At 32.6% G+C, this 14,712-nt stretch overlaps 1 protein-coding gene and 1 pseudogene across 1 annotated transcript; both read left to right on the top strand.

The window, feature by feature from the left end:
* Nucleotides 1-5,962: 5,962 nt before the first annotated feature.
* LOC119371343 (oligopeptide transporter 4-like) lies at nt 5,963-9,065 on the top strand. Its single transcript, XM_089722322.1, has 5 exons — nt 5,963-6,115; nt 6,214-6,783; nt 6,947-7,199; nt 7,495-7,677; nt 8,330-9,065. The coding sequence occupies exons 2-5, from the start codon at nt 6,248-6,250 to the stop codon at nt 8,942-8,944; spliced, it is 1,587 nt and encodes a 528-aa protein (XP_089578448.1). The 5' UTR covers nt 5,963-6,115; nt 6,214-6,247; the 3' UTR covers nt 8,945-9,065.
* Nucleotides 9,066-11,310: 2,245 nt separating this feature from the next.
* Nucleotides 11,311-14,401, top strand: LOC149495337 (receptor-like protein kinase FERONIA pseudogene; annotated as a pseudogene).
* Nucleotides 14,402-14,712: the final 311 nt, after the last annotated feature.

The following is a 14,712-nucleotide window of genomic DNA, read 5'->3' as shown; positions in this document are numbered from 1 at the left end:
TGCTAAAAGTATAATTTATTATTGAATTTAATGCTTCCGGGCAGAATTTCTCCCCTGAATTGATTTATTTCCTTAATCACTATCGGGAGAAAGGTTTTTGATATGAAAAATGTAATAAATTACATGAAAATAATAACTTGATGCGGAAGCTATATGGTTTGACTCATGGGAGGTTTTCATAAGTTAATGATCTTAGGTTATGAATTCACAAAACAAATCATAAAACTTAATGATTTAATTAATGTTTAATTGCGCTATTGGAAGATAAGTAATTAGACCGGGTTAAAATAGCTAACAATACATCATAAGAGCTTGTTAGTGATTTTATGGTTGTTTCCCCTATTTGAACAATTAAAATTGATTATCAACTAGTAGAATAAATTGGATAGAATTAAGTGAAGTCAAAATCCCTAGTAGATTTTAATCATTGATTTCTTTTTATCAAAAATTGCCTTGTTTTATTTCTTTTCATTCTCTTTTATTTGTTGATTTTAATTTCTTAAAATAATTCTCCTTATTGCCATTTAAATAATAGTAGGTTAACATAATTTTAGTACTTGGTATACAATCCTTGTGAGAACGATACTGTACTCATTCTGTATTACTTGTTATGATTTCGTACGCTTGCGAAAAATCACCGTCAATAATAATTAATGGTATAAATGCATATTCGACTTGGCAATATATAGCTTTAAATTCAAAGCACACCTTTGTTTATATACTATTGATTTGTCATTCTACATGGAATCATGGTTTCGTTATATCAATAGCGTGACGAAATTAAAATGGGATTATCATAATCAGGCGTGTCAATCAGGTGTGGTTTAGTTAGTTTTTTTACTATTGTGAAAAATGAGAAATCTTGAATTCGAATTCTTTCGGTTAAAAAATTAATTTCGCGAGTTAAAAGAAGTATTACATATTTTCTTATTATACAGTATATAATATTTTGGATAATAAATCAAATAACTGTTATAATAAGGTGTGTATGATGTGACCTTAGTAAGTGCAAAATGGAGAAAACAGAGTCCTCAAAGTGGTGCGTTTATCCTCAATGTGTGAACATAATTAAGTCTGAGCACCACTATTGATTTCGTAAGTCTTATCATTTCATCATCAAACAGTATTTAATTATCTTATATTATTTCTAAAGGAAAAATATTTATTAATTTGTGGTTGTAAAAGAAAAACGTTATTTATTTATTTTATGTTTAAAACTTTTTAGCTAACCCATGTTTTAATTTAATACAAATAATTATATCATAATTGGAATATTGCCCAGAATAATGTATATACCTACTCTCCGTTCTATAATATTGCTAAATTCTATTATTTTGAATTATAGGTATAAAATTTAATTTTATTTGCCAATGTAATATTATATATATATATATATATATATTGTTTTTCTGGTTCAGATTTATTAGTTTATTAATTGCGTAAAAAGATGGCAAGATAAGTCAATTAAAGAGAAACAGCTGGACAATCATGTGATGATGATGATGACTGTTATAAAGGAATCTATAAAAGATTCTGCATCTCCAAGAATCCATGAATCTTCTTCATTTCTTGGTCTCATACTTCCTCAAACCAATAAAGAATCTCTAAACATTTTCGTATTATTTTCTTTTCTCTTTAAACTTTGTATCTGTCTATCAATGGACTTACTCATCTAACAACTTTTTTTAATAATGATATTTCACCACCCGGCATGTATTATCTTTATTGGTAACGAAAATAAATGATTCATATAACTTTTATTATTTAGTCCGACGTGATAATTGTAGTCGAGAAAAAATATTAAAAAATTAATTAATTTTTCTGCGATTACTTTCATAACGTTTTGAATATGAAATTAATTTCATTCCAGATTCATATATAGGTATATGTATAAAAAACTGTACATTTTGCAACTCTAAAGTCTAAAGCGGTAATGTGGGTCTTGACTTTCCGAGTCAAAAACATTAGGCTTGATTTCTATAAGTCTGCCGGACCTTTTTCCATTGCCAACGTTATCATTCTATATGCTTTATAAGATTTGTTTTCAAATATGTATTTGTATTAACATACAATGTTAGATTTGCTCAAATAATGGACATAAAGTGTAATATATATATATATAAAGAAAATTTCAAAATTTTACGAAAACAAACAACTTGAATCTAATAATTAAGTGAAGATAATATTTGCTTTTAATTATATCTTTAAGATCGGTTAAATTAGGTTCGGTAATAGCTTTTTAAATGGGTTTTAGTCAAAATGCTAAAAGCTAGTTAAAAAATTAGATTTTGAACTAGCTTTTAGAGTTTATGATAACTTTCTTTATTAAAAATTAACAGCTATCCAAACAGCTAAATTTAATGAATAGACCTTAATTATTTAGAAAAAATAAAATTGAAATATGATTCCAATTATGAATTCTATTTCCGTTCCATTGAGTTTCGAAAACCAGTCAAACATAGAAAAACCTTATGTACTAAAATAATTAGTAAGATGATCAATGAAGTCAGACAACTTGCTTCTTTGATTTTTGAAGTCGTATATTTTTGCCCATATGTTTTTAGGAAATCTACACAAAATTATGAAATACATACGTAAACAAGCCTTGAGAATTGACTAAGTTTGGATTTAAATAATTGGTAAACAATCGATTTCCATTTGATAAGTTGAAAAAAAAAGTCACAATTAGCAACTTATTTTCGAACTCAAATATATATATATCTTATGATGTGAACCACTTCACCGAAAAATACTTATTATATTAAATATATTAAAAAAGATACAAACTATTATTTTCAAACAATAGAGAAATTCCTATGGTGTATATCCAAGACAATAATTAAGGAGGGAAAAATATATATAAATGATCGACTTCCATGATTAAGGGTAAATCTTTAGGGGCTATAAATAGACTTTATGCTATTGAAATAATTATAAGGGCTATAGTAGAATTTGAACTCTTGCTTTTTTGGTATTTGGGCAACTCTCAATTAATATGCATACGGAGGAGATTAGACATACACATATAATTATAAAATGTTCAATCTATGATACACACCAAGACATAGTCTAATGGTAAATACATATACGGTCTGACATATATTCAAGTTCGAATTCCCTTTCAACACTTAAAAAAACACGTTAAATCTAGAGATACGGTGCAATGTTGACCATACCTTAAGATTTATATATAATTCAATATTTGAATTTATGAGGTGCACTAGGAATATATTCTAACTACCTTTATAGGGAGGAAAGTTAAATTTTTTTTTTTTATTTATTGAGGAATAGAATGTGAAGATAACATTTAATATTTGGGTGTATCACGTGCTCACTTTTCTCTTATAATGACGCAAAACACTATTTCCCTTCCCTTTAAAAGAAATCAATCAAACGCTTCTTTTTCAAAGTTACCGGATGTAATCATGTGTAGGTTTCTTTTGATGTATTAGGAAAGCTTGCTGGTTTGATTTTAATTTCGCTCAAGTTTAGTAATTTGATCATTGAACAAAAAAAATCATGTTTAAGGTTCTATTACCATTTAATTACTTATAAAGTTAACTAAAGTTAAAAAAAAGATATTTTTTTTTCTTACGCATCAATACTAAAACCAACAATAAATTTATTTACCAATTGAATTATGAATTTATATATAAAATTTGAAAATTAAATTAATTTCATGCTTTTTTCATAATGAAATCTTCTGTTAATGATTATTTAGTATCAATTTCTAACTTTGTGGATTGCTGAAGTTTTTATTGATTTAACTATTTTGCTGATAAAAGAAATTTTCTAACTTTGGCATCTTGCCATTGACTTGCACTAACATGACATTGAACAATAAAAAAATATATATATTTTTAATTGATTTTGGAATATAATTAAGATTATTCAAGACCACAATAAATTTAAAATAATTTTTTAGTATTTTTTTCCTTCAAAAAAATTATTTTTAAAAGATAAAATAAATTAAAACAATTTTTAAAGACCAAGATATGACTCTTTTAAAATCCAAAATTAATCCTAACAACATAATTCAAATCTAAAATGTGAAAATAAAATCATTTAAAAGTAATGGAAAATAATTTGATAACATTATTAAAAAGAAAAAATGACGCTTATTATCTATTTATATCCATATTTATTTAAAATTTACTATTTTTATTTGTTTAAATATTCATTTAAATATCTATATTTAAATTGATTAGAATTTTTACTATTTATATTCGCCTAAAACTCATTTAAAGTATTATTATATGAATAGAGTATCCGTAAATTTTAACTATTTAAATCTAAATTTATTTAAAATATAATTTTTATTAATAATAAATAAAATATTCATAAATACCCATTAGCGGGTATCGGGTGATGGTTAGCCAAAAATATATACCCATATTAATTACTGATAGCAATTTTACTATCAATCCATACTAAATTTACATATAACTATCCAAATTCTTTATAAATGGATTGAAGCCGGATACCCTAAATAGCGGCACAGCCTGCATCCCTACCCTACGGAACCAAGATTCAATATTCCAAATTAAAAGGGACAAATCATAAATTTTTTGTAGAGTAAATTAAAATTTTTTTTGTGGTGTAGGGGACAATGTCATGATGATGTAATAAAAAAAATAATAATAAAAGATCAATTTTAGAAAATGACAGAGAGAATCATTGTGTGACCATAAACTAGTGGCTAGAGACAAAAGAGTTGTCAATTTTGTTTTGCTTATTTATCTTTGAAGGCATTTGGATAAAGTCAGTCAGCTAGAATCTTCCGACAGGCCAGTGGTCAGCAATAGCTGATTATCTGTTCATTGAAGCGCGATTCTAGAAATAAGAACAAACAAGTCATTCCAAAATTACTCACAGTCTCGTTTGGCACTTACTGAAGAACAAAAATAAAAGGATGATAAATGCATTCTCCCTCACTAAAATTTGTAAAAAATAAATAAAAATAAAAATTAGGGTTGTATGTATCAACAATTCGGTTCGGTTCAGTTTAAAAATAACTGTAAATTGAAACCAGATGCAATAAAAGCCTATAGTGGCAGATTGAGAAATACTTTTCTAATTAAGAATTGTTTTTTTATTTTCCAATTGTTTAATTAAAAATAAATAAAAGAGAGGGGTAGAATTGAGACAAGTCACAGTCTATGAACTGAAGCACCGAAACCAGCAATAAAAGTCGAGGCTCATATCATGTGAATGATTGCATCAGGAACTTTTCAAAGTTAAATCAGATTTTTTCTTGATGGGTAAAATTGTCTTTAGCTGGGTATTAGGTTTGATGGTGAAAGGAAGATCAAATTTGGTGGGGGCCCGCTTGTCAATATAATTGAGTTGCTTAAGCTACCTGTTATAAAAATAAATAAATAAATAAACAAGTAAAAACAAAGTGGGTGGGACATAAAATTTCCATCGTGTGGGAGTGGGACCCAGTTGATTGTGATAAGCCTCATCCCACAAGATTGCATAAAATGAGTACCTTATTTATTAATTAATTAATTTTAGATTTGAGATAATCCTGATTTAATAAAGCCCTCAAAATATGAAAAATATGATTATCACCATAATTTTTGTATATTTTTTTTAAAATATTATCTCCCCGCCCCAACAAAAAAAAAAAAATGCAAAATTTTGTTTTCTCACATATATTTTATAAATTCTCTTAAAGGAAATATAAGTTTGACCACTAAATTCTCTAGAATTTTATTTGTTATTCATATATTTCATGTATATTTTTAAAATTATAATTATAATACACCAATTTTGGAAATTTGTTCATATTTCCCCCTCTTTTTTTAGTTCTACTTTTTTGTCCTTATTCTTGGCCTCCCATTTTTTCTAAGTCTAGTTTCAACCTAGCCTTCCCCTTCAACAGTTATGGATTTACCAAAAAGAAAGCTTTTCTTTTCTTTTCTTTTTTCCCCTCTCAATGTAATCAGGCTAGTGCATTCCATATATTATAAAAATGACAACCATCACTCACCTTGGACAAACAGAGGGATGTTTCAAACTACCTAATCATTTACTTCTGTGTACCTTTCTTGCTGCTATTTCTATTCAAACTTAACAAAACTGAATTTACTTTGATATGTTCAATTTGCAGGTATGTTTCCAGCACTTGGCTAGCACCTATAACAGATAATGTAATTAGACAATGCACATGAGCCAATGTTTTACATAAAGTCTGGTATAATTTTGCAGGGCTTTACATGAGAAAGACGATAGGGATCAACGCATGACACGAGCCAAGTTCTTCCTAATTGCACTTATATGCAGCTTTTCCTGGTATTTAGTTCCAGGGTACCTATTCACAACACTTACAAGCATTTCTTGGCTCTGCTGGGTGTTTTCAAAGTCGGTAACAGCACAGCAACTAGGCTCAGGCATGAGAGGCCTTGGACTTGGAGCAGTGACGCTTGACTGGAGTGCAGTCGCTTCCTTCTTGTTCAGCCCCCTCATTAGCCCTTTCTTTGCCATTGTCAACGTTTTTGTGGGATATGTGTTGATAATGTACATTGCCATTCCCATTGCTTACTGGGGCCTAGACTTGTACAATGCACACAGATTTCCAATATTCTCTTCACATTTGTTTACAGCTCAAGGAAACAAGTATGATATACCAGCTATAGTTAATGACAAATTCGAGCTAGACCTACCGAAGTATGAGGAGCAAGGAAAAATTCATTTAAGCATGTTTTTTGCTCTGACTTATGGCTTTGGTTTTGCGACCATTGCATCGACTCTTACCCATGTGGCTTTCTTCTACGGAAGGTAATCTTTTACTCATAAAATCATTAGTTGAGTTTCTTCATTTCAATTTCCCCACAAGAGAGCTCTTATAAGCTTTTTCAGCTTTCTTCAATATGTTTTTCATTGATATGTTATCAACTGGAAATTTGTATCTGCATAGTATCATGTTCTGATGTATCCACAGGGAGATCTATGCAACATATCGTGCTTCTTACAAAGAAAAGGAGGATATCCACACCAGATTGATGAAAAGATACAAGGACATTCCTTCCTGGTGGTTTCACTTGTTATTGGCTGTGACACTCGCAGTTGCTCTTGTTCTCTGCTTAGTCTTGAATGATCAGGTTCAAATGCCATGGTGGGGACTCGTCTTTGCCAGTGCTATGGCTTTCTTCTTCACACTCCCAATCAGCATTATAACTGCAACAACAAACCAGGTAATTTATTGAACTTTTACCCTAATTTGGAAATCTAAATCTGAAAAAAGTTAAAAGATTAAAAAAAAAAATTCCTATACTGCACGGTCTCTCAGAAGTTCTCATGCATTCTACCGAAGGATAAGGTGCTGCTATGTAATGGGTTTTGGCATGCAATGTTGGTACCAGCAGTGAAGAACCTCTTGTTTGAGAACTTTGGCCTCAGTTCAATGCATATAGTGGCCATTCTCTTCCCAATTTCATTCTCTACTCAAACTTTTGTTTCATCACTAACAATCTGATAATTCATGTATAGACACCAGGGTTAAACATAATCACGGAGTATGTTATGGGTATCATATATCCAGGAAGACCAATAGCCAATGTATGCTTCAAAACCTATGGTTATATGAGCATGGCGCAGGCTGTCTCCTTCCTCAACGATTTCAAGCTAGGACACTACATGAAGATCCCTCCAAGATCAATGTTCTTGGTTCAGGTACATTTTTCCTCTTGCCAATCTTGTATCAAAAGCACGCAAAAAATAAAAGGGCAAAATCTGTGGAATCCAGTTCAATGTTGTAATTGATTAAACATTTGTTAGAAACTATTCTACCCGAATGACCTTGAACAATTTAAAGTGTGATATTTACAGTATTGAAAAGACAAACCCTTGATTTTATCTACTTCTTCTGCTTCTTCTTCAGGAGAATAGCAGATAGGGTAACTCTTCCTATGTCAATCCGAATCATCTCTAACAATATTCACTGTACAAATGTCATGCTTTCTTCCACATTTTAAACCCTGCAATTGATATCCATAATTTTCCTCCCATGCTGATGATGGAAATTCAAATCTTACAGTAGAATGTAAAATGCTGCATTTTATAACAAGATTATGTGAAAATTCATATATAGCCAGAGCATCCCACGTCTCAGAATGAGTTTCACCAAAATATTTTGCAAGGAAATCGTCTAATCATGGTTTTTGGGCATCCTGAATCATTTGGTGACGAGACTTCTAAACTTACAACGCAAACAATCAACAGCAGCAAATACTTTTTATTGTTTGGTTTTACACTGAATCTACCGCTTCGAGTTACAATCACTAACATTCTATTTCTATGTTTCTTTTCCCATGGAAATGTCTAGTTCATTGGAACAATACTCGCTGGAACAATCAATCTTGCAGTGGCATGGTGGCTGCTGAACTCCATTCATAACATATGTCAGGATGATCTGCTTCCGCCCAACAGTCCTTGGACATGTCCAGGTGATCGAGTCTTCTTTGATGCATCTGTCATATGGGGTTTGGTGGGACCTAAACGGATCTTTGGAAGTCTTGGAAACTATCAAGCCATGAATTGGTTCTTCCTTGGAGGTGCAGTGGGACCATTTATAGTTTGGGTGTTGCACAAATCATTCCCCAAGCAATCTTGGATTCCCCTGATTAACCTTCCAGTTCTTCTTGGATCAACTGGAAATATGCCTCCAGCAACAGCAGTAAACTACAATTCCTGGATCATAGTAGGAACAATTTTCAATTTCTTCGTCTTCCGCTACCGGAAGCATTGGTGGCAGAGGTATAATTACATTCTTTCAGCAGCACTGGATGCAGGGGTGGCCATCATGGCAGTTTTATTATACTTTTCAGTGGGTATGGAAAATAGAAGTTTAAATTGGTGGGGCACAGAAGGCGAACACTGTGATTTAGCAACCTGTCGAACAGCCAAGGGAATAGTGGTTGATGGTTGTCCAGTGAACTAATTGTATTCTTCTTCTATTGCGCGTTTCTGTTTGAAGTTAAAGTGTTGCATAGTATAGAATTAGAATATGAGAAAAAAGTATAATCAAATATCAAACTACAGGAATGGAGCAATTGTGATAACTCAAGGCTTTATATGAATTATAATTTCTACTGTAAAAATTTAGCTTCCTATATAAAGCACAAGTCTATTACAAAATAGATTGTAATCCAGGGAACATGATTCAAGTTTGAACTCCTAAGGATAGAAAGGTCTTAATTCAGATTGAGTTTCTTGACTCATCAACCGACATCCAAACCCATTACACCATGCTTTGATGGCAGTGAATAACTTAGAGCGTGGAGAGAGCTATCGAAAAACTGTCCAATAACTGGTGCTCAAGCCGGTATTCTTGCTGCTGGTGCATACGACACGGAGGGGAATTGGTGAACTTTACTAGAGATATTAACATGGGCCGACCAGTAAGGCCCACACCAAGATTAATTAGTACTTATAGGGCTGGATCCAGCCCAATTTCACTCTTTATTTCTTTTCCCTTTTATTTTCTTTATCGGTTAATTAAGACACTCCAAAGTCCATTTTATCTCCTGCCTACAACCACTCCGGCCACCCACTTTCTTGATCTTTTCCCTGCTCCTTAAGCTTCCTATTTGAAGTAGCAGCTAATTTAAGCTCATCAGCAATATCAGTATAGTTAGAGAGGTATGGATGTGAGTGATTAATTGGTGGGAAATTCAAGGTGTTTTGCCTGATAGCATTGTGGAACTAAACTGGCAAACAATTTGGCTAAGAAGAAATAAGCTGTTATGGAGCAAGTAATTTCCTTTCTTTTGCTACATCAAAATTCTTCTTAAAGTCTCAATGTTAGTAAAACTGTCTCCAAATTTGTGGGATTGAGATAAATGTGTAGATTATATGTACGATATAGTGATGTTCCATAATGGAATGTAAATTTTCAAATATTTTATGCAACTTGCTTTCGATAAATTTCAGTTATTTTTATTTTTTAACGTCTTAAAATTTGAGGTGGGTATGTGACAATCATAAACTATGCGATTCCTTCTAGTAAATTCATAAAGAATTTATTAAATAATTAGACTTTGTAATAAATAAGGTATACTTTTAAAATAAAATGATCTAAGCAGTTAGTTCACCTTTCTTATTATATATCTCTTCCTTGACATTCATGGCGTTACGTTCTATAAAATCATAATGCAGGACATACTCGTCTTCAAATGTTGAGGTCCTTGCAATTCTTCTGACTAAAAAGCATGAATAAGACTTGCTGCACCTAATATATGAGCCCAACCATATACCAAGTTTGTCCATAAAAAGTTTTTTAAAATATAATTACTATTGTATCCTTTTTTTTATAGTGAATATCAGAAAATACACTCATTTAAACTAAAAAGCATGTTTTGATTGATTTAATATATAATGAGTCAGTAAGTATTTTGCCAGAAAGCAAATACAGCTAACAATACTTGATATCCACTATGTAGTAGTTTGGTCAAATATAACTAAATATAATCAACTGTCACACATAATTAATTATGGGACGATGAACTTCAGGACTAAATATATATTTCATTATCTGGTTTTTTTATTCTCTTCTCATGTCACTTCAGGACTTGTATATTCGCAACGTTTCTAAGAAACTACATTTTTTTCCAAATGATAATAAATTGTCCAAGTCATCTATCAAGCCTCAATATGTGGAAGAAGTGGTTCTAAAATTTCTCACCTTATCTTTGCTCTTTGCATACCACCACTAATTTTATCGACAGTCACTTCCTGATGAAGACTGCTCGAAGCCAGACTTTTCAAGTCCTCTGTTCTGTCTTTAGAAATTTGTTCTAAACCAAAAGAGAAGTGGAGTCATTTACACGCCAAACGTTTACTCACCAATGTTTCATTTGGTAAACCTGAAAAAACTGTTTTCCTTTATGGAGAAAATAATAGAAAACTTAGCTTCATAGCTAGTATAGAATGCACTAGGAAAAGGGTAAAGTTTAATGTCCGCATGTTTACCAAACAAAGCCTTACACATGGGAAGTATCAGAAACATCATACTCCAACACGTACGCATTCGCTTAGACCAGTAAGAGTCATGCAGGATTCTTAGATGGGATCAGAACCAGATTCCTTCATTCATTGACTTAAAGTCTGCAAAATATTAGCCTCGTTTTATTCTACATAACAAAGTTCAAAAGCTAAAAGATTGGACAAAAATAGTGATAATAAGCAGAAACATCTATGCTTTTTCCATCTTGTTTCAGTCTCTCAAACGACATTGACTTTTGTCTTTACCCATGAAACGATAACATATTAGATAGTGAAATTTAGAGAACTTACATTGCAAGATCTTGAAGTGCTGACACTGCTTCGCAGTATAAGATATGAATTCCGGTAACCATAATTAACCATCTCACATGGTCTGGCTTATAAAGTCAAAGTTTGTCTTTTAAAGCAACACCCAAAAGGTACATAATTTTCCCCTCTTTTCTTTCTCTTCTTTGTGGGAAGGGAGGGTAAACTTGTGGATGATTTTAACGAGCTGAATTAATGGCTTATCACAGAAGTTCGAAACTACTTTCTAATCACATCCCTTGCTGCAAACCAATAATTAGTGTCCACCATCCAAAACCTGCTGTTTTATCCAAGAAGAGCAAACACACAAATAGAAATTCATTGTTTGCTACAATTATGTCTCTTAGTTTCTTGTTCTTTAACTATTGCATAACCCCATTCTCCGCCGATGAGCTACCTTATTATGTGCCTTCGGATAACATTGAAATGAATTGCTCCCCATTAGATCCATTATCTTATTTCGGATCAATCGCTGCCAATGAACGAAATCTTAATTTTTCAACTGTGTCCAGAGTATATGCCTTAGATCCTTCCAGCCATGAGAAACCAAAAATTTCTGCTTGCATCTTTACAAAACAGTTCACTTACCCATTTTCTGTTTCTACTGGCCCCAAGTTCGTTCGCCTTTACTTCAAACCAATCACATATACAGGTTTAGACATATCAAATGCAGTGTTTTCTGTCAACATTGGTCGATATACACTTCTAAGCACTTCTGAATCCTCTTATTCCAAACTCAACTCAGGTGCTGATTATGTTGTGAGAGAATTTTGTATCGACATAGATGGCCCAATATTAAATGTGACTTTCAACCCATCCTCAAAGATTTCAAGTTCTTATGCTTTCATAAACAAGATTGAAATTGTCTCCATGCCTTCAAAGCTTTATATTCAAGATCATGTTCCACTTCCCCTGCTAGGACATCCTTCTCATTTTTCTCTAGAGGACTATACAGCCCTTGAGACAATGTACAGGCTAAACATAGGAGGGGATTTGATCCCTCAACCAGAAGATAGCGGCATGTTTCGTGTCTGGACTGAGGACACTGATTATGTGATGAGTGGAGAAGGTGAGACAAGTAGAATTGAATCAAACGTTGAAATTGAGGCAAGCTCATTGGCACCAGTATATGCAGCTCCACTGCAAGTTTACACCTCTGCTAGGTCAATTTTAGATACTTCTACAAGTAACTATAGTGCAAGATGGTCGTTTCCTGTCGATTCTGGCTTCTATTACCTTGTTAGACTCCATTTCTGTGAGATTTCAAGTGTAATTCAGCAAAGAAGTCAAAGAGTTTTCAATATTTATATCAATAATCAAAGTGCTGAAAATCATGCTGATATTTTCGAATGGAGCCTTGGAGCAAGAATTCCCATTTACAAAGACTACATTATTGATTTTTCTAAACATGGTGAAGACACAAAGTATATATCAATTTCAATGAGCCCTAACAATGGCTCATTGGCAGGTCCAATTTTAAACGGTTTGGAAATTTTCAAGTTGTCTGACCTTTCAAACAATCTTGCAGGACCCCATCCATTTGGATTTGGAGTTGGAACTCCACCGCATCTAAGTTTTTCAAAGCTTTCAAGTGATATTAAAGTTCATCGTCTAGTGATATTTGCTCATGTTCTACTGGGAAGCATCCTAGTAATAACGTTTCTTGGCTACATTTTTCTAACAATTTCAACCTGTTTTAGTCAACGTTTAAAAACTTCTAAGCAAGGGCAACCACCTGACCATTGCCGTGTCTTCTCAATTGGTGATATAAAGCTGGCAACAAACAATTTTTCAGAGAGTCTAATCATTGGCACTGGTGGATTCGGAAGAGTTTACAAGGGGCCAATTGATGATGGCAACATTATTGTTGCCATAAAGCGTGCCAATCCAAGTTCACACCAAGGTTTAAAAGAGTTCCAAACTGAAATTTCTATGCTTTCAAAGCTCAGACACTGCCACTTAGTATCTTTGATTGGATATTCCACAGAGAAAAATGAAATGATACTTGTTTATGATTATATGGCTCAAGGTACACTGCGTGATCACCTCTACAAGACTCAGAAACCTCCACTCCCATGGAAGCAGAGGCTTAAGATTTGTATTGGAGCAGCACGAGGACTGCACTACCTGCATACTGGCGCAAACAACACAATCATCCACCGCGATATAAAGAGTACCAACATACTGTTAGATGACAAATGGGTAGCAAAGGTTTCAGATTTTGGGTTAGCAAAAGTAGGTCCAAGTACATTGGTGCTGTCTCAGACACACATTTCAACCATAGTAAAGGGCACCTTTGGTTACTTAGATCCTGAATATTATCGACGCCAAAAACTGACAGAAAAGTCTGATGTTTACTCATTTGGAGTGGTACTTTTTGAGATTTTATGTGCTAGGCCTGCTGTGATGCCAATGGGAGAAATTGAAGAGGAGGAATATGAGAAAGTAAATTTGGCAGAATGGGCATCAAATTGCTACCAAATGGGGACTCTTGATCAAATAATTGATCCATATTTGAAGGGAAAGATTGCCCCAGAATGCTTCAAGACTTTTACCAGTATAGCTAGGAAGTGTTTAGCAGATAAAGGAAGTGAAAGACCGTCCATGGGAGATGTGCTTTGCAATTTGGAGCTTGCAATGCATCAGCAGGATGCTGCTGATTTACTAGAGGACATGGCTCAAAAGGTGGCCAATGGGAGGATGAATGGTGAAGTTACAATAAGTATTAATAACGAACAATGCATTCACTTTTATAATTCAGATAAAACTCCAGGGGTGGAGTTTTCTGAGATCATGGTTCCCATGGGACGTTGAGGAGAGACTCATTGTCAACTGCGATGCCCAGTCCATTGAGCTAAACATCACTTATGTATGATACAGATATTAAGTAAATAGTCTACCTATGAATGTGTCTTCCTTTTCAATTCCTCATTCTTTATCAGCTAGCTAAATAAAAATTCCAACCATATATGCATGATGAGAAATTCTTATTCCGGTGAATACAAGAATTTCAAATATATAAAATACCTTATTTGATGTTTGGGCAAATGGGTAATGTGTAATGACTAAAAATTCCAAATTTTTGACCTATCAACTACCATATATTTTTCTTTCTTGAATCAATATTGACTCCTACTTTTAGCACTCAATGAATTATGGTCAGGTCAGCCCATAAGATATGTGCGAACACACCTCAAATGCTTATAAACTAAAAAGATAGAGCAATATAACAACAGAAAAGAAAAAAAAAAAATCAAATTTTTGTTTCTTTTTTAAACAAAAATTTGTTAGAAACACTAATAGCATTTTAATAAATTTAACAATTATCAAACATTATAATAATACATCAATAAGTGTATATAAAAATAATAATAATCCGAAGTTCCAAACCAAGAGAGC

Source organism: Jatropha curcas, chromosome 6 (assembly GCF_041381405.1).
Source record: "Jatropha curcas cultivar XTBG-Jc1 chromosome 6, XTBG_Jcur_1.0, whole genome shotgun sequence".
NCBI lineage: Eukaryota > Viridiplantae > Streptophyta > Magnoliopsida > Malpighiales > Euphorbiaceae > Jatropha > Jatropha curcas.
The sequence above is the reverse complement of the archived record's forward strand: the minus strand, read 5'-3'. Positions and strand labels throughout refer to the sequence as shown.